The sequence below is a fragment of the Acipenser ruthenus genome, chromosome 29 (genome assembly GCF_902713425.1).
Source record: "Acipenser ruthenus chromosome 29, fAciRut3.2 maternal haplotype, whole genome shotgun sequence".
NCBI lineage: Eukaryota > Metazoa > Chordata > Actinopteri > Acipenseriformes > Acipenseridae > Acipenser > Acipenser ruthenus.
This window is the reverse complement of record NC_081217.1, coordinates 7,737,827-7,765,772: the sequence shown is the minus strand read 5'-3', so window position 1 is coordinate 7,765,772 and position 27,946 is coordinate 7,737,827. Positions and strand designations below refer to the sequence as shown.

Here is a 27,946-nt window from a genome sequence, read left to right as displayed (position 1 = left end):
TGTATGTTACTGGCAGCCCTCTGTATGAAAGAAAGCTACACAGAAAGATTCATGGTGTATTACCAACTTTATTATTATTCATTATCACTTCTGTTCACAATAACAAACCCAAGTTGACACTGAACTGCAGGTGAGAGATCCTAACATATGTTATACAAGTAGCTGTAAGTGTGTCCTTGTCTTTGACTGTTATCATCATGGACTATGGAAGATGGCACATTTTAATCGTCTACAAAATGTAATGTGGCAAAGATATGATCAGAATTTTTAAGGAGTTTAGGTTACATCAGCAGGGAATTATCCAAAGCTGTGTCAAACAGGGCCTTCCACAGACTTCGGCAAACAGAGAAGATACAGCACAAGGAATAGTGTACAGGAGGCAAGGTTAAGGCAAGGTTATAAACATAACTGGCCACCAACAGACAAGTTACTACGGTTTTTATGAAAACTGGCACTTCTTAGCTAATACCTAGATGTTTTTGTGTGGTATTTAGCATTTATTATTATTATTTTAAAGTATTCAGGGAGCATATTAACTGACACAAAAAAAACTAGTTTAAATACATTAATGTCCTTTTAAGAATAAAAACATTCTACAGATAACTAACGTAAGACAGTTCACTTTGCTACATGTTTCTTTAAATGACCATGAACTGTTTTGCCTTCCTTAAAATTATTCAAATACCATAGGCATATCTTTAAACACTAAACACAAATTCTAAGGAAAAACTATTAAACAAAATCATATAGACAAACACAAATTCCTTTCTACCTTCAGTGTAAAAGCTGAATAATTTGTCTACTTGTGTTAACTCAAATTCCCAGGTCAAAATACTGTATATTTTCTAAATTTCGGTTGTTATTTAACCCACTGAAATGTAAGTAATACTGGTGTTAACCCTCGTCAAGTAGGTACTGTATATGCACAAATTCAAATTGCATTCAAAGAATTGGGATGGCCCTTTTGACTAATTGAATAAGTTTGTGGTGAGCGAGCTGCAGCCTACTGGTGTTAATACCCCCACCCCCCCCCCCCCACCCCGGTTGATAGAGGAACTGCAGAACTCCATAGCACCATAATCAGCCTTATCGTGGTAACATTTCTGACAGGTGAGATATATACAAACTGCAGGACTAAAAACATGACTGGTGGTGCAGCGGTGATATGCAATATAATGGATGACTAGGTTAAGTACTATCTTGTAAAATGAAATCCTGATATTAATAACAAAAGATATTTACAGAAAAGAACAAGCTTCAAGTCAGAATTCCACGTCAAGCAAACACTCGTGTACAGCGTAATATCTTGCAGATTTTGTTTCTTCTATGTCGTACTACCACTACTGCAGTAAGAAGACAAAATAATTTGGCTCAAGCAATTCTTGCACACATACATAAGATCAGTAAATATTTGGAACACACAATTATAATACACAGTGACGTCGACGGCAGTCTTTTTAATAATCATGAAATTCAACCTTTAGATTTCGGATTACTGTGAGATGCACAAAGAGTAATATTTTATTGTGCTTCAATTTGCTTGTCAGGTTAAGTACAGATGCTAATATTTCTTACGCAAGTGCAGAATTTAAATTGGCTAAACTTTGAAACCATCATATAGTGTGATCATACTGGTGTATAATGTGGGATATGGGACATTTAATGTCTTGATTGATTTTAAAGTGAGGCATAAACCACAAAAGTATACTTTCTGTCTTCCTTAACCCAGTCCAATAAAATGGAAAACAGATTGAATTTAAACCTTGGTTTTGCATTTCACTCACCATGACTGAAATTTTTTTCGAAGCAATATTTGTAATGTGCATTTCAAAACCACCTCCTTGATAGTAAAAACCTAAAGGTTGAACTAATAAATCAACATTAGTTTAGGAAAATGTTTATAAGCAGAATACAGAGCAATAAGTTGTGGATAGACTAGCAGTAATATTGTAATCGTAAATTGTTTCCTATTGCACAAAGAATAATATTGTAGATGGAGAACAATGCAGGAGCTTGGATACAGAAATATTAAAAAAAGTTGCAGTTTTTTTTCCTAGCCAAAACTCTTGAGATGTGGAATTTCTTGATAAAGTTGTAGAAAATGTCTTCAACCGGAGAGGTCGGCTTGCAGTTCCTTGTTTCGGCGGACCTCAGCTGCATGCATTTCCTGAAAAGACACATGTGAAATTGGGAGTTAGAAAGATGCTAGGATATGCCCCACTGTAACCCCCTTATAAGGTATAATATAGATGCCTAGTAGATTGAGTAAAAGAGCAGGTCGTTTCAAATCTTATTGTATTTCTTTGTTCGCCTTTCACTTCCCTTACTTAGATGTTTGCAATTGTATTCAGAGGATCTGGGTTCTGTTGATCCAATATTGAGTCATTTCTCTCTATATCTGTCAAGTCTGTGGGCTTCTCTGGAAAATTCAAACTGCCCATGATTGAATAGACTTCCTCATTACATTCAAGTCATGTGACAAACTGGCCCTTCACCTTGGCTGGCCCCACCTACTCAAGCTCTCTATAAGAAGAGTAGGTTGGGGCTGCAGGGTTGAAAAGTCACATTGGTTTGTTTGAATGGAATGAGAAAATCTGTTTAGTGCTGGGCAGTTTGAATTCTCTAGACAAGATGGATACAGAGAAAAATAGTAACGACTGAGTTTTGGAGCATCAGAAACGATCAGAGTGATGGCAAACACCATAAAGAGACAAGGTTGAACAAATGAATACAATGGCATTTGGTGGTTCTTGCTTGTTAATAATACATATAGCAAGTTGGAAACTGTTAATAAGTGCAAGAAAGGAAATAATTCTTTTAGGAGCCAATGTGAAATAGATTCTAAAAAGGTCAGTGACTGAATTGGCATGTGCACTGTGCTTTTGTTTGTGAACAGATATCAAAATTACAACAGCTCTATACAAAGAATCAACAGCATGCATATTCAATATTAATTTGTTGTTTACACAGTCTTTCTTACTCTTTCTTTGAGGCAAGATTATAATGTTGGTTCGATTTATTTAGTTATTTTTCTCTTATTTCAGTCGTGCAGTTTTGGCTAGAGGACACCTTACCTTACACACAATGTATCGCAAAAAATTATTATACTCAGGAATTAAGCATTATAAAAGTTGTGTTTTTTACTAGAATTGTGCCAGGTATTATATGCATGGGCCGACAGTATAAAATGTACAGTATTAATATTTACATTTTTTTACATATCAGGATAATGTTATCTGCAGCATGCCTTTACAATTTCATCACTGAGTAACGTCGTCAAGCATCACTTGCCTTTTCACGGAGTCGCTGCTTGAGGGCATTTAGGTGGGCCTCCCGGTTCTCCTTGTTGACCTCCATCTTGTAGTTGAGTTTCTCCTCGGCCATTCTGCTGAAGTTGTTGTTCTCCTCCAGGGCCTTGTGCAGAACCTCTCGCTCATGCTCACGCTTCTCAGCCAGCTGCTTCAGAACCTGAGCTTCCTGGGACTACGGAGACAAGACACACCAGACGGGCCTCTCATTCAACTGGACTGAACCAGGATGGAGCTACCAGCCTCCACTCACACTCCCTCACAGGGGAACAGAGTCCAAAGACCTCACCGTAGAATACTGAACCCCATAGTAAATATGGAACCCCATAATAAACATGTAACCAACCCCTCAGGTGTGCTGTGAGGAAGTGTCTTTAACCACCTGGAGCACTGTGTCACTCCAACACAGGCCTTCTGGTGAGTTATTGCTTACTCATGTATGGGGTGATATCATCTAAATTGATAGTCTCTACTGCAAACCATTGGCTTCCCTTTGTGGAAAGTAGATTACAGACACTATTGAAATTCTTATCTAATTTAATACATATTAAATGTATTTATTTATTTGTTTTTAATGAAAATGCATATTTGTAACAAAGTGAAAGTGACACCCAATACATTTCTTTAGACTTATCTTGCCCTGACTATTGTTATCAATTATGGTATATAGGATTTGTTTTGTAAAACTAGGATTGGTCTCATGAGACATGACCCCCATCCAGTCTAAATTATTCAGAATACATTAGGACATGGCAGCTGCTCCAAGGGCCCAGGAGATTTCGTGGCAAAATAGACCATTGTTCTGTTTCACTAAGACATTGGGAGGCTTGTTAAATCTGTATCCATTAGAAGAATTATCACACATTTCATTAAACACTTTCCACAGGGAACTGAAGGACAAAACAGGTTGTGTGTCGATGCACACATTACGGCCAGAAAATATATTAAAACTAAGGTATTAATTAATTTAAGAAGGGACTATCTAATAAAAAAATCTGCTCCAAGAAAAATCCTCCATGCCATTTTGAATAAAAAATCTTCCCCATCGTTTAGACAAAAGCACAGGTTCAGACGGCTTTGGTGCAAAGCTTCACTGCAACATATTAATACTTAAACAGCCAGCCAGAACTGACAGCCATGTTTATTTGCCTGGAACCAAGAAGATAATTTTGTCCATTTCATAAAAATAAAACCATGCTGCAGGCCATACTACAATTGCTGCAGTGCAGAGGTCAAATGTCCAATAATTTATCCTATAGCTTGGGTTTATGAAGAAAGCAAAGCTGGGGATCATCAGGACAAATTCCAGTTTTTATCAAGTGCATTGTATTGCTGTAAGGACACAATTAAACAGGGAAATGTATGAAAGGAGTACAGTCTATAATATATCTTTATACTTGTCGCAGGGCCACCTAATATTGTTTTAAGAGTGCTTCATGAATGAAATAAATTAATCATTTTTGTATTTGTATTTCTTTTTTGTATGTATTTAAGTCAAATCATTGCATACTTGTTGGTTTTATTGCACCAAATACCATTCTGAGGGTACATTTGCTCTTACCCCCCAGTATCGATAGGTCACTATAGGTTTAGAAATACTAAAATTAAACATCATTAAACGTGACAAACGTTTAAACTGCAAGTCTTTTTTAATGTCTTCAAAATGGGGTTATCACGCTCCGTGCATTACCATGATTTACTGTGCTTAACAACACCTTGAATCTCATATTCAGAGTAATACAATATCATAAGTAATGATAATAGGAACAAAACATTCAATATATAAAAACCTTAGAATATGTCTCCTATGCAGCAGGGTGAATACATTATTTTGTCAGGTAAAATCTCTTTGGATGAACCTTCTCCTGTTGAAGTGTTTCGTAAAATGTTCTATGATTGATGGGAGAGATTCATCATTGCTGAAGTAGTTTTTCCTCCCTGGGACTCTCATTTGTTTTTCATTTTCTGGTAGTTCCCATTGCGGCTCGTGTGAGGCTCTGCCTGGAGATACTGTACCACTCAGAGGAATCTTTTAAAACTGCTAAATCTTCTGGGGTAATCACAGAAACTGCATGATACTGTACATTGGAGCAGTATCACTGGGATAAATGATTGCCATATTTTACACTATAGTTAAGATGTCATATTTGGCTTGACATAATATGATAATGTATATAATCACATTAGAAATCTGTAATCAAAAGGAGCAGTGGGTGGCGGAAATGCATAATTCAAAGATCTATATACAGTGTGGTCTGTAAAGGTCAAAGCTCACAAGCATAGATTTCACTCTTGCAGTTCTGCAGAGTAAAGGAGAGGCAATATTTTGCTTCACTGCAAACCTATTCCTTTTTGCTGCATTCTCATCGCAAAATTAGATATTAGATTTAGAGTTGTTGCTTTAGAGAAGGACTGAAGGTTCCCCTCCATTGTTCAGCTATGTCCCCCCCCCCCCCCCCACAGCAGCTCAGTGCATCTTCCGATCCCACCACCAAGCCAATCGCCGCTGTACAAACAGGAGCTCAACAGCAGATGTAAGTGAGCTACTGGCACCTTGAGGACAAAGACCACTCGAGTTTACTGGTGTCCGGCCAGAAGGGGTCGCTGTAGCACAGTGAGGGAAGGCGCTTGGTAGATTTGACTTTACATATCCCATAACAGTGTCATTGCCACTGCAATGCATCAAGTGGGATCCCCTGCCAAGATCAGCAACTTCACATACCCATGCCGCAAACCTATATTCCCCTGGCTTCTCCCTAGAGGGACTCCGTTGTCTTTCTGTAATTAATATTGCAAAATGATCTTGTGTAATATGAAAACCTTATACACAGTATGAGTAATTTCCAAGTATAACATATTTTTCTCGTTTACAAAAAGGGCATGGTGCTCTTCTGGGGAAGTCATTAAGTTGACAATATTATATATGTCTCTCTAGCATGATCTTGCTGCTGGTTTTTTTCAGTATGTAGGTCATATGAGTTGAGGAGAGTAAAATGTAAACTGTGGTGTGGAAGGTAATGGATTTGAACATTTGCTTGTCTAGGAGGTACACTACATTGTTTCCCTATGCTCCTACATATACCAAGGTCACTTCGTAAACTACTATTTTCTACAGTCAGCCTAACATCCCTATGTTTGCAACATACTATTTAGACAATAGTATGAAAAAATGACTTGTGTGGTATCAGATTGTTTGTATACGCAGCTATCCATCCGATTATTGCAGATAAGCAAAACAGAATTAAGCATTACTATTCGATAGAATAACTGGAGTGTAAGGGCCTCTATGGCGTCCTCTATGGTGTCAAATGTGCTAAGCTTTTTTAATAAGACATACTGCTAGCAGTAAAGTGAATTTGGCTATAAGTGTGTGATATGGTCTTTAATGCAGCAAAAGCCAGTCCTGCAGGCATTCGGTTTGGGAGTACTCATTGGCAGTGGTGGTTTGAGAACCTCAGTTTACAGTGATGGTATCATTGTGGATAAAAGCCTCACAGGGGGCCAATAGACACTAATGACTAAGAAGGGATTGGAAAAAATGAGCCAGAGAATACAGCAAGAATGAAGGCCAATGGGACAAACCCCCAAACAGATCCTGCTGGGGATAGTAAACTAACCCCTTCCTTCTGTGCTCTCCAAAACTCGGATCAATCCATGGAAGGAAATGGCATCCATTAAACACTGAGGGTTCTCGATCTCAATTGTTGAGTTTGGGGAAAAGAGCAGAGCAACTCAGTGCTCACAGGAACTGAATGAATATTTGATGGGTTTCCTTCATGAAATATTAATTTGGGATTTTAGAAGGATTTAACGTTGTTTTTTGTTCATGTAAATGCAGATATTTTTATCGAAGGTCCTTGAACTAGTTCTTAATGGTCTTTTGTGTTAAAGATCAATAGTGAAGTGGGTGCATGTGTAATTGAAAAACATGTGTGTATTCTAAGAACGTGCCATTACTTTCCATAGAATTCAATAAGGATTTAATGTAATGCAGAATGTTCTGCTGGTCCATGTGAGGAAGGCTTTAGAATCTGTCCCTGGCTTTAGAATTTTTCTAAACGTTGTCAAATGCCATTTGTCATGTGGGTGGGTCTGGTGCTTTATAATGAGTTACTTCAGAATGACTAATACTGGTGTGTAATAAAGATTTCAAAACCTACGGAATGATCTGACTCAGTTCTTGCTGATGGCTTCTATATAAAACAATTACATTCCCCTTACTATCTGAACATGTTTGTTATCATTGTGAGTGGTTCTGGATGCTGTTTTTTAATACTGAGATATCAACGCATGTTCCTTGTATTTGAATACCATTTATCATTGCTCATTGTCGGCTTGATCCTCATCTTTTACAGTATGTTTTTTCACATTGAATGTGAAAAATAATACCATGTAAGCCACTGTTTTGTATTTTTGCAGTTCCGTTTTAAATTGCTATTACCATTTAATCTCATATGCTCATTTAATTTGTAGAAGTGATGTTGCAGCATGGTGATCTGTAGAATCTCCAGCAACTTTGTGATCCCCTGACAGTATGACTCCCCTTCTAAACCACGTGCTTGTGCTTTACCAAATGAGCCACAAGGGAACCCCTTCCCTGTATTTTATTAGATTTTTTGTATTGAATCCACACCATTTCTTGTCTGTAAATATACAAACCCTTGTACAAGACACTTCCAAATGATAAATAAGTTAAGAAACAAAGGAAGAAAAAAGCATCTTTTTTGGTGCCTTCATGTAGGATCATCTACTTTTACATGAGATCTTTAGCCTTTGCCTCTTCAAGCTGGTATTGCTGTAATATGAAGTGTTCCCCAAGGGAACCAATGTGCATTGAAACAGATCCCATGCTTATTATCCAGAAAGGCAGGAACAGTAATATCACACAAGTGGGGTAATTGGTCTTCAGTGTGTTCATTGAAGCAGAAACATGTTGCAGCAAAAGGGGGAAAAATCAAGCTTTCAACTAGAGCTCTGAACATCAAACAAACGGGAAAATTTCCTTGAGACCGTGGTTCTAAAATCTTTTTCTCCAATTTTTACTTGAACTGACAGTTCAGGCTGGATAATAAGTAGCGCTGTTCGGTTCAAATTCAGTTTTAATGAATTGGAAACCTGTAATTTTCCAGAATTTATGTTCTGGTCTTTCTGATTTTCTAAAAATGCATGCTATAATATGTACGTTTTATCACAGCTATGTTGATGTAACAAAATGTAAGCCAAATTTATTTCATACTAATTAATACTTCAGTATTTAATTCTTCACCATCTGCCAAATATCTGAACCCCCTCCTACACTAGTACTAATATTGCATAAATATATTTCACACTCCCTTCTTACATTTAACTATGCTTTTGCATTATGGATTTCTGGGGATTAATCAAACACAGTAGTTTCCAAAAGTCTTAACAGGGTCTGTTGTTTATGAACTAACCATTCATTTCAAATGCAATAACAAATATGAAGGTTTTTGGAGAGATATTTTTGTAACACAATTTTCAATTTGGCACATTTAAAATCACCTTTAAATCCGCCAGTGGTATTTAAACATCATTAGTTCAATCAAAGATTTGAAGACCTCCCTGGACTAGAATGGACAGGAAGACCCATAAGTACCTGGTGTATTAATATGCAGAGGCTTTGATGACTTGTTTTTAATAAATCTGTGTAAAGAGGGTCACTGGACTGTATATGTTTAATCTTTGAGTTTCAGGGCTAACTAATAACCTCCAAATAAATCCTCCAGTAAACACTCACCTTCCTCCTTTCCTCTGCAGCCTCCAGCCTCTTCTGCAGATCATCCAGGGACATGTCCTTCTTCTTAGGGGGGGAGGAGAGGGGCTGGGGGCGGTCTGGAGACAGGTCAGCCGGGGCCTTCAGTATCACCTCGTAGGACTGCCCAGATGCCCTCTTGTTAATTGGCTTGACTTCCATATCTGGGTGTGAAATAGAGATACACATGATACGAAAAGAAGATATATTTTTAATGAATGGGAAACATGTTAAATATATGAATAATATATTTATAACCTTACCATATATTTTCAACAAATAAAATAAATATATGGCTCACAGATTCAATTATATTTAAAATATACTCGTCATACATTTTAAAAACATTATTTATGGATGCTGTTTAAATATATTTAATATATTTTGCAACAAACTGGTGTAAGTATTTTGGAACTGAATAAATATACATTAAGAATGTATTCATAAGTTTCCCTGAAATGTACAATGATGCTAATATGTGATGCTGACCTTAGACATTGATTAAACATTGATAAAAAATATTAACTAAATATATACCATACAGTACATAAATTATATATTTAATTGTATTGAAACATATATTTACCTTTTTCTATTTAATATTAATCAACATATTTATTATACAAAGCATTAAATATGTATTTGTCATACATAGATATTGCCTGAGCGGACTCAAGCAAATTAGTTGCTTGCAAAGGACGCTGGGGTTTGGGATTTTATGTGTGGAAACTGTGATTATTTGTTGATTATTGTAAATATTTGATTATTGTTTCTGTGATAATTGTTCAAGTTATTGTTTTACGTGTTTATGGTTCATTTGGGAGTATTTCTATGATTTGTTATTAATTGGTGAAAATCACCCTGAGAGGTGTGTGCGTCTGCAAGAGTGGGGAGGTGCCTTTGTACAGGTGTTTGTGTTAGTGAGCGGTGAGTTATTGCTGTTGGCAATCTCTGTTTGATAAACACCTCTGGTGTTTTAAAAAGAGCTGAAGGTGTTGCTTCTATTATTAATCCAGGAAGGTGAGTTTAAGTACTTTGCTTGGCAACAATATTGTTTGTTTTTTATTATGTGCCATACACAAGTACATATATAAAATTAAATATTTCAAATGTATACATCAAGTATTTTTCTCATATAATTCTCAATATATTTACTTTATATTTTAAAAGCATTAACAATATATTTAACATATATCATATCTTTTTCATATCTAGAAAAGGGGCCAATTTTTGATGTATTTTTATATAAAAGTGAATAGATACCACAGTTCTCGCAACTGAAAATTGCAGGAGTTTATCATAGTACACAGCTGGCAATTCTAGTCAGCCTGAACCTAATCCAACAGTCTGTTTGGAAATACTTAGATGCCAAAGTAAGATCACCTCATGTTTTATTATTGCTTTAGTTAAGTCTTCACTGTGAGCTGAACTGAAAAGCAGCTTGCAACATTTCTAACTCAAAAGTGCAGGGTGTGGTTCAGATAAAGAGGGTTATACTTCAGCAGGGTTCTGAACTCACCTCCATATTTGTAGATGCTGTTGGGATGTGGCTGGGTGTAGAAACAGGAGCAGATCAGAGACAGCATGGACATCTCCTTAATTTTCTCCTTGTAAGCTGAAAAGAAACATAAGATATTCTGAACAATGGTTCTGTGAGGCAGCCATATTAGACCAGCAGACGAGCAGACAGGCAAGGCAATTCCCTTCAGACACAAAGAGATTCAAGCTAGATATTTTACAATGCTTCAGTAGATCCAGGCCCCATTAGAGTTGCTGTTATGCTAATGAATCTAAGCAAGCGCACATGTACTTCTGTTCTGAAGAAGCAAGCAAGTGCCATTTTGATGGTGCCTGTTCAGTGTACCGACCATTTTGTAAAGCTAAATTAATTATTTCTCCCCAACAGTTATTCCCTCATTGTGTGTGCATGCACAGGTCTTGTCTCTGCCCTCTGACCTCTAATTGCCTGGTTTCCATGGCAACAGTTTCCAGGGCAGGGAGAAAAGCCAGGGAACAATCAAATAATGCAGACAAATGGTGGGGAATCACAAAATGCTATATTATAAAACCCTTGAATACACATAAAGATAAGCCTTTAAAAAAAAAAAAAAATTGTTTTGTACTACTTTAAGAAGTACATCTTTCATTTAGCTTTCATTATTGTTTGCTGGTAAGCCATGAAAGAATCAGTTAAAAAATGAAATAATTAAACAAAAAAAAAAAGAATACAAAGGCAACAAACTGAAGATGAGTCCAATGGCAACAAACAATACATCAATTATTGATGTCCATGGTGTTTTATTTTGCGAGCCTCAATTAAACATTTATTGATCAATTAATCACCTATTTAGTGCCACATGTAACTCACCCCCAATTCATTCTGGTATGTTTTACCTGTCTCAGGTACCTTTCACAGCAGGACTACACTTACCAGAATGCATTGGGGTGTGAATTGAAAAGTCTGAACTGTTCCTAATGCACATGGAGTCATATGGTTCCCCTACAGGAAGCTAGCTACCCCAGATGTCATCTTGCTTTTTAATCATAAAGTTTTTTCAATGCAAATGATATTACTACGTATAACAATACACAGGTGCATATCTTCAGTTTATTGATGGCTTTTGTGCAGTTTTTGCTTTTGAATAATAAAGTGTTCTAATGAATTGATTATAGTCGATTATTACCTGAGATTCGATCTGGAAATTCGTTTGTGATTGCACCTTTAAGATAAACCCACACAAGAAATGTAAAAGGTAGAAACTGCACAGATACTGTACACTCACTAACTAGAGCTCTCAAACATGTGCTCAGCATTTTCAAAGCATTCAGCTATCGCATTACCATAGATATCGACCTCTGGAGCAAACAAAGAGAAAAGGGTCTGGATTTTATTTTGTTTTTATCAATATATTCTGCTGAATATTCTGTCCAGGAAGTTTACAGTGTACAGATCTTAACAATTGTTCTCAGAAGAACGTGCTATCTTATGTCTTTAAATAATTAACTAGTACCAAAGACATGTAACACGTGAAATATTTATGAAGGGGGTTTATAAATTTTTGAAGGATGAGAATATTGCTGATTACCTGCACTTATTATTGTTTGTTTATTTAGCAGGCACCTTTATCCAAGGCAACTTACAGAAAGACTAGGGTGTGTGAACTATGCATCAGCTGCTGAGTCACTTACAACAATGTCTCACCCGAAAGACGGAACACAAGGAGTGACTTGCTCAGGGTCACACAATGAGTCAGTGGCTGAGCCGGGGACCTCCTGGTTACAAGTCCTTTTCTTTAACCACTGGACCACACAGCCTCCAATGTGTACAGGAATCCACAGAATACACTTTCTTTAAAGTATTTATTGATGCAAAGTCATCGTATAAACGGCGTAGAACAAATGATGTAATTATATCCTCTACATTTCTATAATATGTATTTTCTTACCTGTTTAATATCTTATTATGTGTATTCTCTGTCATTAAAAAAAAGTGTTGCTTTTTTCCACCAAAAATTAATTTTATTAAATCAAGGCAGACATTAAAATTCTAAATTCACATCACTTCAGAAATCCAGCTGTTAAAGAACATTATTTAAGCCTGGTAAATACAGATCTAACCAGAAACAAAACACACATATTAAACCCTTTATCCCAACATTGTAAATAGGATAAAGCGTCCCTTTAAATTCTGCATGGAATTTGAAACAACCAGCTTCTAAGCACAATTACATGATGGTAGTGGCATTTGAGTTGAGCTCCTTGACACTTGACTAGTTTAATTCTGCATGTTCGGAAAGAAGAAATCCGCTTAGATTTAAATGACAACTTTGAAAAAAGAAAAAAGAAATAAAATACAGTGAGAGCCACCAGGGGGGTGTTGGCTTTTCTGTTATAGGGTTGAAGAAATTACCACAAAGCGACAGAATTATCTTTTTAATAACAACAGCATTGGGTTGGAGTGAAAGAACAAGTGGCTGATATCACTTAGCTTTGCAGAACTGGCGTACTATGGAAAGGCTTCAAAATAATGGCTCAAATGTTTCGCTGCATTGTTTAACTGGAGACAATGACAGGGCGGAGCAGTAGGTTGTGTGTCTGATTGTTGGCTACTGAGGATTTTTCCCCCCTAACAGTTAAAATGTATTTTGTTGTGCGGTTCGTTGTGTTTTAATAAAAATAGTTCAAAGCTTTTCATCTAGATCGTCATTAGCACATTATAGTTTTATAATGAAAAGAAGACTACTATAGACTACTACACCCCCAAATTAAATGTCTGAGTTGTGTCTTTCTGGCTTGGTTTGTGTGTGTTTCTACTTTCTGAAAAAAAAACCCCAAAACATACTATTGACAGTTTGAAGGTAAGAAGTTTGAGTTGCAGATCTTATTATACATTAAAATGTTGAATGCTAAGGTAACACTTTATAATACTACTACTACTACTACTATTAATAATAATAATAATAATAATAATAATAATAATAATAATAATAATAATAATAATAATAATAATAATAATAATAATTAATTTAATAACTATTAAATTAAAATGAAGTTAACTATAATTCATACTTAACCTTAACGCTAACATAATGAATTATGAATAAGCAACCATTTTAAAATACCACCACCAACATCAGTAAGAATTTAATGTGTCCTAACTTTATAGGAAATCAATATGAACATATTTAAATAATTATAAATTAACTTACTGATGCTTTTTTAAAAGTGTGATTTAAAAAAAAAACTTTTACTTGTGATGCATGTGATCTGCATTCTGCACTGTATGCCAGTGATGGGAACTGTCATTAGAAATGCCCAAAGCATTTCTGCCCAGGCTTAGAAGTGTAATAGGTCTCTACTTCACCTTCCACAATTCTGTTGGAGTTCATATCCTTTCCAGACATCTGAGGCTGAGCGTGAACTGAAAAGTAAATGCCACAGAGCGAGCATCATTATCAGGGAGCATTTCAAAACCGGAAGAGCGGATATTAAGCAGGGATGTGGAAGGAGCGGAATAAGAGTTAGATAAACTGGGGGACTTTTTAAAAATGATAAGCAAATAATGTATTAACTGAAGCAGGCCACGTAAAAGCAGCAATTATATAATTACATGGTAAACAACTAACAACTTAAAGACATTTTCCTGCTGCAGTTGGTCTATCAGCATTTTATATACAGTATCTACAATGATGTCATCATTTCCCAAGTAGAATCTAACATGTGTCTGTAGAGTAGCTAATACAACACTCTGTATCTGGTGTATGATGCTGTATCAGTGGTGTCACTTCTGATGATCTATACATTAACAAGTTGGACGTGTGACTCTCGTTTGTCTGTATTAAACAGTTTAGCTGCAGGTGTGATTATACGCCTAGTTTTTTAAATTCATTTTTGTATTTGTAAAGTTAAATAGATGTATGAGTAAGGATTACAGTTAAACTTTTTTTGTTTTCATTTTTAGCAATGTGTGTATTAATACAATATAATTAACTAATGTACACTGCTAAGAACCTACCATGTGCTACCATGTGCCACGGGCAGCAGTGTGGAGTAGTGGTTAGGGCCCTGGACTCTTGACCGGAGGGTTGTGGGTTCAATCCCCAGTGGGGGACACTGCTGTTGTACCCTTGAGCAAGGTACTTTACCTAGATTGCTCCAGTAAAAACCCAACTGTATAAATGGGTAATTGTATGTAAAAATAATGTGATATCTGTATAATGTGAAATCTTGTAACAATTGTAAGTCGCCCTGGATAAGGGTGTCTGCTAAGAAATAAGTAATAATACTGTATCAGTACCACTGTACAAGAGCCCCAATTCAAGCAGTGCTGATATTGCTCTGTTGCCCAAAAGAATTGAAATCACTTTTAACTCCCAGTGGCAGGTGGAAACAGAGCATTCAGTTTTAAATAAAGATGCATCAGATCTTGAACATTACAGTATGAGTCAGGCTGTGGTATTTCCTCAATACCAACAATACCAATCTCTTCACACAGATTTAACGCTTTAATGAACAATATTCAAGCACAGCTACAATTCTCTCAAAAGCCATTTCCATTTCCTGCTATTTAGGTGGATGAAGGCAATGGGTTCTGTCGTATGCTTCATACTGGAACACCTCTGTCAATTTTTGTTATTATCTTTTCTGACAGAGCTTGTAAAGATGTAGGTGTTTTTTTTCTATCAGTCTGGTTCTATTAAATGTGAATTTACAACCTCTGGTTCACTGAGCCTCACTCTGTTCAGTCTTACACATTTATTATCACAGCCTACACCAAGCAAGGGTTCTTGGGGTTAGGTTGGGATTGTCCAAAGACCCCACAGTAAAATGTTGTGGGAGGAACCTTATGTCCATACAGATAAAATGACATGTGGGAAATGTAAGCAAACCGGACAAGATTTGATTTTGACACAAGATTTTTAAAAAATCACAAAAACAAAGATCATACTTAGAAACTGCTATTAATGAAAAGGTTTAGCTCTGAAGCCAAACAGAAAGGAGGGAGCCACCCTTTTTCAAAATGGATACCAGCCAAGAAAAAAAAAAAAAATCAATGGTGTAATCAGGCTGCTGAAGAGGTGCTTTAATTAACGCTGTCAATAGGGGGCTCTGTGTCAACAAACAGCAACCTGCTGCAAATGCTATTAGTCACCTTCTTTGGCTTGCATCCCTGGCTGTGTCCAGATTGCTAATGCATTTCTCTGCATTGGGAAGGTCTTAATGGGAGGGCGAGCATTTGTCAATGTCATGGCTGTGGCGATGAAGTGATGCATTACATACCTCAGTGGTTTTCTAAAGGGCAAAGTGTGACAGCAGTCAGGTTTAGATAGTTCTCAAGTGAACGGAAGAGTGAACACACCTTGAAATATTTACAATGGTCCCGAAAGGACGGTTCTCCCTATTTGGTCCAGGACTGGTTTTAAACAGGAGCTGAGTTTTCAACTGGTCGAGAGTCAGTTATTCTGGGTCAGACGGCGTTTTAGAAGGTGGGAAGGGGGTCACTCAAAATGGTTCCCTGTTTAAGACCAGTAAGCTGACCAGGAATACTTATTGACCACAGGGTTTCTTTCTGGATATACAGCTAGTATATGAAACTCCAGCCCTGTTCACTGCATTGACTGCAGATTTCAACCACTTCACTTCACAGTAAAGGCACTTTAAATAGTTTTTTTTTCTTGTTTTAGCAAAACCAGTAGTACAGTCTCCTGAGCCAGTATAAAAACTAACACAACTAAGCCAATGCTGCCCATTGCTGGAATTTCAAACTGGTGAGTTTTTTTTTTTTAAATGTAAGTGTATTTTGCCAAGGTAAATAACATGGGTGTAATTTATGACCCTTAATTTGTTAAACAAGTGACCCCGCCCCCCCCCCCCCCCATTTAATTTCTGACCACTTCCTTAAACTCCCCATTCACACTAAATTTAACCACAGTGAAGTCTACTGTTAATCAAAACCACGGTGCTTTACCAACACAGGAAACCAATTTTCATTTCGGTTCCAATGTGCTTTCCTATTGACAGCTGCTGGTTTAAAACCAGCCATTGCTGAAATGACCCAGACTACCAAGGCTTGGTAGGCTTGGAAACAGCCAGTTCTCAGCATCAACTCTCATAATGCAAGTCTACCAGAAAGAAAATGCTTGTTAATAATGTCTGCGAGAGCCAAGCAAGATGTCTAACAAAATAATGACAGATTACTGTTTCCACCATATGAATGAGCAGTGCTGCTAAGCTCATTCGTTAAAGTCAGCTTAGTTTGATACACAATTCACATCAGTTTTCAATATTAAGGGAAGCATGAATTACTTATGGTTGCATGTTCATAGATGCTGCAGATGAGATGGCTTCATATTTAATTACCTGTGTAAACTGTAATGGTTAATCTTAGTTAAGATGATTAAGCAGAAAGATGCCAGCACATACAGTGTATAAAACAATCGGATTCATCAGCAGATATTATAAATAATAGTGTGAGTACACTATTATGATATACATACATTCATTAATATAATGTTAAATGTTTGGTTCTGATTTTGCTTTTTCTGTGTATCATGATATCCCTTCATAATTAAGACCTTCTGCCTTATTCTTAATAATGTCTGTTTAACCCAATTCCCCCAGTCAAGCACACCATGCAATATTAATCAGTCTAATATTGAAATTTACATTTGCATTCATTTCCTGAATATGATTGGTATGCGGTGTGGAGTAGCCATTCAGAAGCTGCTAAACTCAAATGCTAATAATAAGAATGGCAAGAGAACCAAATGTCAAGAAGTATTACAGACTGTCACTACAGTTAACTAGAAATCTCATCAAGCAAACCTGGCTGCAGTTCATTTACATTCTAAATCACCCCCTCAGTTAAAAACACTGGACCCTCACTGTTCAATTACAATGCAGAAATGAATTGCATACTGTAATAGCTATAACTGAGTGTGACTGAGATTACATCGTAAGAGTAATGCCTACTTATCCTTGCAGCGGCTTTAAAGAAATGCCTAATAACAACCACTGTGATAAATATTATGTAAATATAAATGTTTTAGCACAACATAATTATCACTTTTCTTTACAGCTGCCATAAGGATGGCAGAGTCATACTTACAATGTTATCCCAGCCTGTGTGATCTAGGGCAAGGAATTTTATAAAACTGAAGAATGTACCAGCGAGTGCAATAACGTCCTACACACAAGTTAATGCTTTTAACGCAGTATTTAAATAGATTTTAAGGGCTCAGTTTACAAAGCCCATGGCAACTTACGCTCTGTTGTAAAAGATGCAGAGAATGGTGGGAGGGTGTCACAATATAAAGAAGAAAATTGCACCTGCACGCATATGTGATCAGGGCTAAATTACATTTACATGAGATTTATAGTAACTGTGATACGCTTCATTATGGAAATTACTTGTATTAGCGGAGTATTCCCCAATATGTGTTTTATGCAAGTTATTGCTGATAATCTTAATCATTGAAAATAGAGGAATACTGAAGCGCCAAGCCTAGCTGAAGGTTTTCAGTTACATCATTTCATTATAATACTGTCTACGGTCGAATCGCATTACAGTATATGCCACTTTTTGTACTCTGCTGTAAGTTTTTATTTTTATTTTTTATAATCCTATAACGGGAGAACACTTTATCAAATATGTCACTTAGCAATGCACTTAGCTTAGGATGATCTCAGCATCTCCCCGATCAATCGTCCTTAACCCAGTGAAAAAATTATAAATGGGTTATTACTGGTTACAAATGGATGTCTGCTGATGGTAGCTTGAGATTTGCTTGAAGCAAGGCGTGCACTAATAAGGTATGGACCCAGTTCACTGTCGTAAATCACTTTTTGCTCCCCATGTTCAGCTGAGTGATTGAGTTTTATTATTGGAAGACAATGCAGAAAAATGGTGCCAAGCAGTTTTAAGGTTATACCATTAAGCTTCCTGCCACATATTTGCAAACTCTGTCAGGAATATATTTTTGATGACCTTTAGCTGGGTTATAAAATTGGATTTAGTACAGGAAGACACAGCTTCATTATATTTTAAGGCTGAAAAACTTTCCGAATCGTTAATGACTGCAAAGTTAAAATCGATTTGAAAGGTCCTGCCTGTGCAGAGGGTATAGAAAAGCAAGTGTAGTGTAGTGGGGAGTTGTGTGCCCGGATGAGGTTAAAAGTTCTATACCCATGAATGCAGCCTTAACCCTGTTACAGTAGCATTTAAAAGGCTATCCACCAAGAATGCTATGCCTTTTGATCACATTAAACCATTTTACTTCACGCCTGGACCAACACTGGCCAGCTAGTTTCTGCAACATGTCACAGTGATATGATTATTATATGAATCTCCATATTCCAGAGACTTTACACACCATTCCTTCACTGTTCAAGGTTTCAGTCTCATATAATATCCATCTGTTATCACCCCCAGATCACTACGCAGCTGTGAAAAAACTGATAAAAGCTGATTTAGTGCCCAGGATGATACACATTGTTGCCAGAAACGGCAATTAGAGACAGCTTGTTCATACGCCCATAGCTGCCTAGTAAAGCATACTGTTATTGAACACAGAATGCACATTTATATGACGCATGATATTAAGAGACTCTTCAGCCCTGTTGTTCTTTACTGATACCAGCTAGACCTGCTGATGATAACTGAGAGTGCTGAAGGACACCTGTCCTTTGCTCTTACATATGCCTTAAGATGTACTGTCATCCAGAGCACTGCAGGTCATTAGCACCATGCCTAATTTACGACTTGATGACATTATTGAATGTGGCATTTGTTAAATAAGGTCCTTAGGCTATAACACTCAGAGGCTGTTCTCAATTGAGAACTGTCAACCCAGGTTTATACAGAACCGCGGTAATTTATTGTGTCTCTTTGAAGAAATACCATTGCAGGATTGTTGATGCTGTGTCACAGTATCACAGGGTAATAGAATTTGGAATCCCAATGAAAGTGATTGTCATTTAATAAGGCATATATGTATCCAGTGTAGTTGACTCGGAACACAATGCATTCTGGTACATGTAGTCTTAAAGAAAAGAGACAACCAAATGGTTCTTTAGTGCATTAGGATGAGATTTAAAAAAACTGTCTCTTCTCTTGGCTTAGTTTTCAGGCGGCTAATGTCAATGATTCAGTGGGCAATCTTAAAAATGCAGACTCAGATAGACTCCAATACTGATGCTAACACTTCCCTCCCCCTCCCTCTCCTTCAACTGCAGCAGGGCAGGGCTGTTAACGTCTGGCTCTACGCAGCTCAAAAATGTAATCCAATCATCTTCGGCTTCCAAGGTGACATTTCAGACTGCTTACCTCAAATGTTGGCTGGGACATTTTGTTTGAATGCCCTTTTCTAGCTTTTCTCCAAAAATGATGCAAAGGATATGGAAGTAAGAAAGCAACTTCCATGGGATGCTGATGCAAATTCTATCAGTTTTTTAAAGGTGGACTAAGACAAACCACTTTCATAAAGCATATTATAAATTCTGTGAACACAAAGGAATCAAAGACTTCTGGCTTTCGGATAATATTTCACAAAAAAGGATTGAATTATATGGCAGTTCACAAACTTCTTTTTTATTGCCTAGTTAAATTAGCACAGAAAAACAACTGAATACACCCACTTTTGAAGACCCCCCCCCCCTACATTCTTCCTTCCTATGTTTGAACACTACAGTTTGATCACTAGGGGCTCTGGTGTTTGAGCAGATCATTTTAACAGTAGGTTATTTATCACATACAACCAGATGACTGAATAAAGAGGCTTAAACTCCCGTAGAAATGCTTTCTTTTTTTGACATTTCTTGTAATTTCCAAAGCTTTTGTTTTAATGAGTTATAATAAGCTATAAACAAAGTGGTGTTGGATAGTCATAGTCTAGGCTTCTACATCTATTGAATACTTATGAATATACCCACTGCCTCTTGGCTCCATGGCCATGTTTTACAGTGTAAGTTTTGAACCAACCACCCAAACAAACTTTATTCCCACTATAGTGATTACATAAGAAAGTGGAATGCTAAACAAGAGGTACCCATACACTAAAGGAAATAATACACAGTGTTGTCGTTCCGTTTCATGTATGTATTATAATGAGGTGACCTTTAGCCCCTACGGGACTAAGCAGCACTATTAATTCTCTTCATATTAAACTCAATCTGCAATACTGGAGCCCCCAATCTGTATTTGTGATGACATTAAACAAGATACAGTATATTTCAGCAATAACTACAGGCCACCTTTTGGAGACAATAGTTTATATTTGTGAGGGAGACAATCTTTTCCAACTACACTCGATGCATTCTTTAGTTAAAGCTATTATTTGACAAGTGCTTTTTCTTTTCCTTTTCAAAGTTTCTAGATTTGAATTGAAAATAGTCTTTTATGTGCTGCTTCAGATAAATCAGATGTACTGCAGCCTGCTGTTGGGAGCCTATGTGATGTTTGCTTATTGAAACTGTACCATGTCCTGTCATCGTAGTATAACAATATGTTGAATCCCAATGAAAGTAAATGGCAGATAATTTGTAATATGAAGATTGTGTGAAAGGCAGAACCTACAATGTGAACAGAAGAGGAGGTATTGTAAAATTTGAACTAAATATCATAAAATTATACCAAGAAGTGTACATTCTAATACAATGATAGCAAAGTGTTCTTATAATCCAATACCAATAAGCATATAGATACAGTGTGTGCTACTGCATTGCTGCTAAATAGAATTGGAAAATTCAGAATATTTAACTGACATCCACATATATTTGGCAGTTAGAGCAATACGGTAATGAGCAGCTATTTCTGATCCTTTAATCTTTTATACAAATCAGTCCTAATTATGAAGAAGGAAGGCTTAAATCTACACAGAATGATGTTATGATTAAACCTCAATAGGCACAGTAGGTTGCTGCCTGTGCAGAAATATTTAACCACTAATTATCACCTTTTCAAGTAGGTAAGGATCTCCTCCCTCATGCTCCAAACCTCCCATAGGGTACCACCTACCTCACTTTAAAATGCAGATTTTATTTTCAGATACATTTTCTTTGGATAGTAAATCTTAATGAGGTTTTTAATCTAAGTGCCATATCAATGGAATCCACAGTTGAATGCTGATGCAATTTATCATCACTTAAAAAAAAAAACTTTCATCTTCAACACTCAGTTCTCACCGTCTAACAACAAAGATTACTCTTCAAGGAATTTAATAAATACAGAGTCAGACAATTTCCTTAGATGATGGCTTTATCTTTATGATATACCAGCACAGAGGCCTTGTAAATCCCATAAAAGAGATGAGGTTTACTGTGTGACGGCTTTATGCCGTGAATGCTGTCTGGAAATCCTATCAGCTGCTAAAGAGAATATTAGCTCTATAAACCAGCCACGGATTTGAATGTACTGCAGTGCGGTGCAGGGGGCTGTAATCTGGTGGGTTTCCAGCTGAAATCTGTTTTGCCTGAACCGTGAAGGAAGGATGCGCCGAGCCAAATCGATTGGAAGTTCCGCTGTTCAGGGATCTATTTTCAGTCCAGTTTTCAGCTTCATTGCTGATTTAAAAATCCTGACGCAGCATGATGCTTCTCATCTTGATGAGAGAAATAACTCTCGCCAGCCAGGTTTTATCATTTGGAAATACGGTCTCCTCATATTGAGGTTCCATTCAGCACATAACAAGATGGCAGGCAAGGCAAGGTCGACACCCAAGTTTCTCTTCCACTCATGTTGTGGAAGCCTATTAAAAACCTATTAAACCTCTATCCAGATCTGAAAGTAGGTCCATATTAAATTATACCCATTCAAATCTGAATGAAATGGCCCCAGAGGTCTTCCACTACCCTCCCCTGCTCTCCCAAACTGTATTGTACTGTATTATCTAGGCTCCTTTCTGTAAATTTGGTTTAGACTGATTCACCCACTAAAGACAGTGATACTGTAGCTATGTAGGAATCACCAGATCATCTAGAACATAAGCCAATCATCTCTGCTTAGCCCATTGGCCCCACCCACCCCTGTTGGTTAGTCTTTAATGGGTTCAGTGCTGGTAGCTTTAAGGATAGCTTTAACAAATAAAATGGAAGGGTTGTGTGCAACTAGACAAATGCTCATGCCCATCTGAATGCATCCTTTTTAAAACAGTTTTTGTCCTTGAATTGCAGCTAAGGCCCATAGTTTTAGAAAAGCAGGGTATTTAAAATCAGCTGCGTAGCTGGGATGGCCACTGGCATGAGATTAGGGGTGAGTTGACTTAAGACAATGAATGTCTTTAATTATAGCGCTAAACCAGGCAACTGCACATTCCTTGGTGAGATCCTGCCAAAGAAATAATTTTTTTTTTTATCCAATGAAAAAAAAGAAAGAAACATTCAGAACTAATAATGCTTGCAAGACATTTTGCGTTTGTACAAAAATATTCCTAAAATGAGCTCTGTTGCTGGCAGATCAAGGACAATGCATAGACTCTTCCCCCTCAAAACTGAAAACATGCTGACTGCGGAGCACAGCGCTGCTTCATCAACATTTCACTGCAACAAGCCCATTCTGTGTTCCAGCACTGCAGTAATGCATGAAGAAATGAAGAATCTCTTTATTAGAATGTGTCCTATAAAGTGCAGATGAAATCCTGTTCATTTTACAGGAACCCCCGGCTTATTGGAGAGAAGAAAGCTGATTTAATACCGCAGGGTTTGACAGGGTTACAGGAGATTGTAAGGTATAGTTCAAACAGGGGCTGGATAAAATATTATTGCTTTTAGTTTGGGAAGCTGGTTATCTTATTTTTCATATTATATATTTTCTTTTCATACAAATAACCTTAATATCATTAATTGGCTTCCAAACGGCTATTATTTGTTCTAAAACCATGTCCCCTTAAAATGTATATTGTTTTCCTTATTTGATAGGCAACATTTTACATTTTGCAATTAAGCATGGTGTTGCATTGTAACTACATAACCATGTCTGCAATTACTGTGATACTACAGTCTAATTACAGGGCACATTTTTACTTGGAGCATTGCATCTAGCAGGCAATGATACATTTCTATGTATTATTATATTGGGTTGTGCTTTTAGATATATTCCATGCCTGCTGGACTAGAAATGATCCAGCTGGAAACACTGCAGCACCAGTCCTCGGGGGTTCCAGTCTAATCTAAGGGATGATGATATTCTGCTAGTTGCTTTCACATTGACTGGAATCCCGTGAAGCTCTGTATTTCCTCTTGCCCTCTCTTGACCCCCCATATGTTTCATGATTCTGAATGTTCCTCCAGAAGACCTGCTGTGATTTGGTTGCTAGTTCAATGTAAGGTAAGCTGGAAGACAACCCTGTAGCAGACACAGTCCAGTAGATATACTTCTCAATAATATAACCGGGGTAGCCCATCAATTCTCCAACAGGAGGCGCCGGAGTCCCATTGGAGTACGCACCTCAATTAAAACTATTAGACTGTTTGGCTGCATAGGTCTGTTTTTCTATTGTTTATATCACACATTATATATACACTTTATAAGGGAGGGATGTGCAGAAAATGGAGATCTGGCTTGTTTAAAAACATCTCATACTCTTAACAAAAAAGTTAACATAGTTTAACATAGATATTTTTGAAAAAGCAATATTAAATTTGGGTAACAAATAAAATAGAGGCAATTATTATTATTATTATTATTATTATTATTATTATTATTATTATTATTATTATTAATAATAATAATAATAATAATAATAATAATAATAATAATAATAATAATAATAATAATAATAATTGCATCTATTTTATTTGTTATCTGAATTTAATATTGCTGTTTTTATTTATTCATTTATTTAAGTTTTTTTGTATAGATATTTAACTGTCTGGTAAATTCTCAGTTAATATGAACCAATATTTAAAGAGATTTATTTTTTATACAGCTAGACTATATATATACATATATATTGAATACATTTTATTGACTCAGTGATGTATGCTCTTGCTACTTAGATCATCATAAAATCCAAAAGAACAAATTGAGAATGATTTCAGATGAGTACTGAAAAATAGGATTTGTTTGGGAAAGCATTTGCTGATTTCATTTATGCAGCCATCAACAGGCTTTCAATCGTAACCTTTAAAGTGAAGGCTCATGTCATTAAGCAGGAATCGAATGATTGTCAGTCCCTGTGCAGAGAGACCTGCTAAATTATTCTGCACCGAAACGAGAGAATAATTAATCTCTAGGTGTCCTCCAGCACAGGTCTGACATTGCACAGACAGACTCCTGTATAGATGAAATCCATCTCTGAAAACCTTCCATCTTACAGTTTCATTGAAATGTAGCCTTTCTTCCGAGGCATGCTTTCTGCTTTATACAAGTAGGATCATTTAATGAAGCTTTAAAATGGCAATCTAATTGGCTGCAGCTCTCTCTCTCTCTCTCTCTCTCTCTCTCTCTCTCTCTCTCTCTCTCTCTCTCTCTCTCTCTGTGTGTCTGTCTCCCTCTTTTTTCTCTAGCGGATATTAGTATCCAAGCTATTACGTAGCAGGTCAAATAAATGGCTTGGGGCTTTGGTGATGGAATATACAGGCCCACAGGCACTGCACTTGCAAGCTCTCAGCCTACAGTTTCCCTTCTCACTCTATATGCAACTATTTTTAAACCAAGAAAATGTAAAATGTTACATCAGCCTGTATTCAATCAAACATTATGGGCCTGTCTTAAAGCCTCAATATTTAAAAGATAAAAAACAAAAAGCAAATAGACACTGTGTAGGTTACTCCTTTAAGCCTTTATTTATACAATATGACAAGATTTCGTTCAGTCTTCTTTAATGGGATTGACTGATGCTGTGCATGCTTAAGCACTAACATTCATTTGGAGGTAGTTCGGTCTAATGGTTCAGACGTTAGAGGTCCTAGGGGTTCACATCACAGCCTAGTCATTGACTTGTGTGACCTTGGGCAGGCCACTTAACCTCTTCAAGCCTCAGCCAAACGCTGCTGAACAATCCTAATCAGACAAGCCCATACTGAAATAAATATAAATACCAAGATGGTGTCCGCACCCACCTATTTAAATGTACAAACAGTATTAAAAACACTATGTTGCGCTATTGTTTGACTAAGAAAACTTTATATTTTATATCGACAATCCCTATACAATTGCAGATTTATTAAACTAGCTTCCTAAATATATACACAGTCAAGGGGTTGTTACTAGGCCTTCTACACTTTAACCTCCCATGAAAAATGCATAAAAGGTTTTCAATAAGACCGCAGTAAGAAAAGAACCGTTTCAGAAAATTATAAAATGTTTTGTTTTAAACAAATCGTTGCAAAAAAGAAAAAAAGATCTTTCTAGATTTCAAAGGACAAAGAAAGTAAAATGGCTGAAAGTATTGCACAAGCAGGTGCTATTGTGCTTCACCGAGAGAGAAAAGGCAGCAGCACTGTTGCTCAGACACATACTGTATTGGGCGTGGCTCATTGTAAACTGCAGGGGATGCTTCCATCCAGATACATTCAGATATAGAAAGATATGGGGCACTGGGCCAATGTACATACTGTATTGTGTATTTTCACTAGCTACAGATTTAATGGCGTATGCAATAGTCTAACTTGTTATGCCACGGTAGCAGATGCATTGCAATGCAGTGCTAATATATATTCATAAATCCTGACTTTTGAATCTCCCTGTAAGAATACCAAGCATCTAGACATAAACACTAAGAAAAAGAAATGAATAAGATGAACTATTCTAAAATAAAAAGCATTCCCTTTCATTAAATAAAGGAATTAAAATGTTTTTTATTGTTAAAAATGACTGGGTGTATGAGGTTCATTTCAGACCAGCCTGAATCCATCCTTCCTTTTAATTAAGTCTGTGTACCGCTTTCTTTCTTACAATTTTTTTTTATTTTTTTTTTTATGGCGCATGGCAGTCTGTTGCTGCAGTATCTGTAATACAGACTGCAAGCTCTCTGTCTGAGACTGCAGTCACACCCTTCAGTCTCCTGCCGTGTCGGCTGTCAATATTTCAGATGGATTTGTTAAAAAGGGTTTGTCTCCAGCCGCACTGGGGCATGGGGCACCTGAGCCCCCCCTCCCTTTCTTTTGCTCAAAGGGTGGAAAAGATGGCTGCTGGGCGGAAACCTTCTGCATCTCCACACCGGCACACGCACACCCAAACACACCCAGACACACACACGCAGGCTTATAATGCAGCAACAAAAAATATGCATCCCTAGAACTACAGTCATAAGCTTTTTTTAAAGTATAGCTATATCATTTTTACATCTGGTATCAAAAAAATGTTAAGGCATTTAATATGCGTCAAAATACATCTTTTAAAGGGAATTCGAATATTTAATACTGGATAAGCATAATTATTATTTTTTAAAATCAGAATGTAAAAAATACTGATCAGATATAATAGGATGGCCCCTTCAATGGGCTATTAGATTATATTACAAGGTAAGTGATTGACTGTAGCTCACTGTAATAAAGTATTTATTAGTCTTGATTTGATCTATTTTTTTCCGCAATCCTGTTATACCACAATGCTCTCTGTACTCTACGCCTGCCCTGTCATCCAGAATCATCTTTAGACTAAAAGACTGCTGAGAATGAATAACTTGGAATCATAACTGCATCAAAACTATATACAGAATCTTTTTTTTAAATTTGATTAATAGATACACAAGCAAAATGTTTAGATTATGCAACTGCAGAAAACATACGCCTTGTCTCAAATCAGTCCATTATTTATGAATCACAGCAATGACCCCCAGCCCATAAATCGTTTCTAAACATTTTGTATGCTTTATTAATATTTTAATTAAGGAAAAGCAATGAGGGAATTACTAATCATGCATAATCAAGACATTCTGCCAGCACTGCGTGATAAAACCTTTTTAGTAGCAGAACCTTTTAAAATATTATTTAAAAAATAAATAAAAACAAAACATTTAAAATATCCAGCATTTTTTGGTTTAAAAATAAATATATATACTAAAACAATAGATTTAGGGTGTATATATAGCATGCAGAATAATATACGCAGCTAGATATTGATATGCAGCTTTATAAAGAAAATAAATACATAAAAATGTATGTACATTTTTTTTTAACTAACATGACTATAAAATACTGCAGAATATTGTTGATTGTCCTACCTGACATAGTGCTAGCCATGGTAGCTGGTGGTGGAGAGATCTGGAGGATGTCACCGGATGGAAGAGAAAAGAGAATGTGAGGCAGTCAAGAGAGCTGGGGTGGGTCTGTCTCTGTGCAAGTGCTGCAATGCTGCCTTATGAACAATGAGGCACACACGGTCAGCTCAGGAGGGCTGTAACCAGCTCAAGAAGAAGGGTGGGGG

At 36.7% G+C, this 27,946-nt stretch overlaps 1 protein-coding gene across 2 annotated transcripts; it reads right to left on the bottom strand.

The window, feature by feature from the left end:
- Window positions 1–48: 48 nt before the first annotated feature.
- On the bottom strand, window positions 49–27,946 carry LOC117431081 (stathmin-3). 2 transcript variants are annotated; one of them, XM_034051706.3, is made up of 6 exons: window positions 27,744–27,946; window positions 13,946–14,002; window positions 10,601–10,696; window positions 9,067–9,245; window positions 3,292–3,483; window positions 49–2,167 (listed from the first exon to the last, which is right to left on the bottom strand). In XM_034051706.3, exons 1-6 carry the CDS (start codon window positions 27,760–27,762, stop codon window positions 2,108–2,110), a joined length of 603 nt encoding a protein of 200 aa, XP_033907597.1. In that variant the 5' UTR covers window positions 27,763–27,946; the 3' UTR covers window positions 49–2,107. The 2 variants fall into 2 exon arrangements, with proteins under 2 accessions (XP_033907597.1, XP_033907606.1); XM_034051715.3 differs by lacking the exon at window positions 13,946–14,002 and having other exon boundaries at window positions 27,744–27,944.

Excerpts from the sequence above, each read along its gene's own strand:
- LOC117431081 (XM_034051706.3), bottom strand. Across the intron at positions 10,697-13,945 it reads CTCCAACAGAATTGTGGAAG|CTTACAAGGAGAAAATTAAG; the intron begins GTGAAGTAGAGA and ends GTTTCTTTTCAG. Across the intron at positions 3,484-9,066 it reads CTGCAGAGGAAAGGAGGAAG|TCCCAGGAAGCTCAGGTTCT; the intron begins GTGAGTGTTTAC and ends TTGTCTCCGTAG.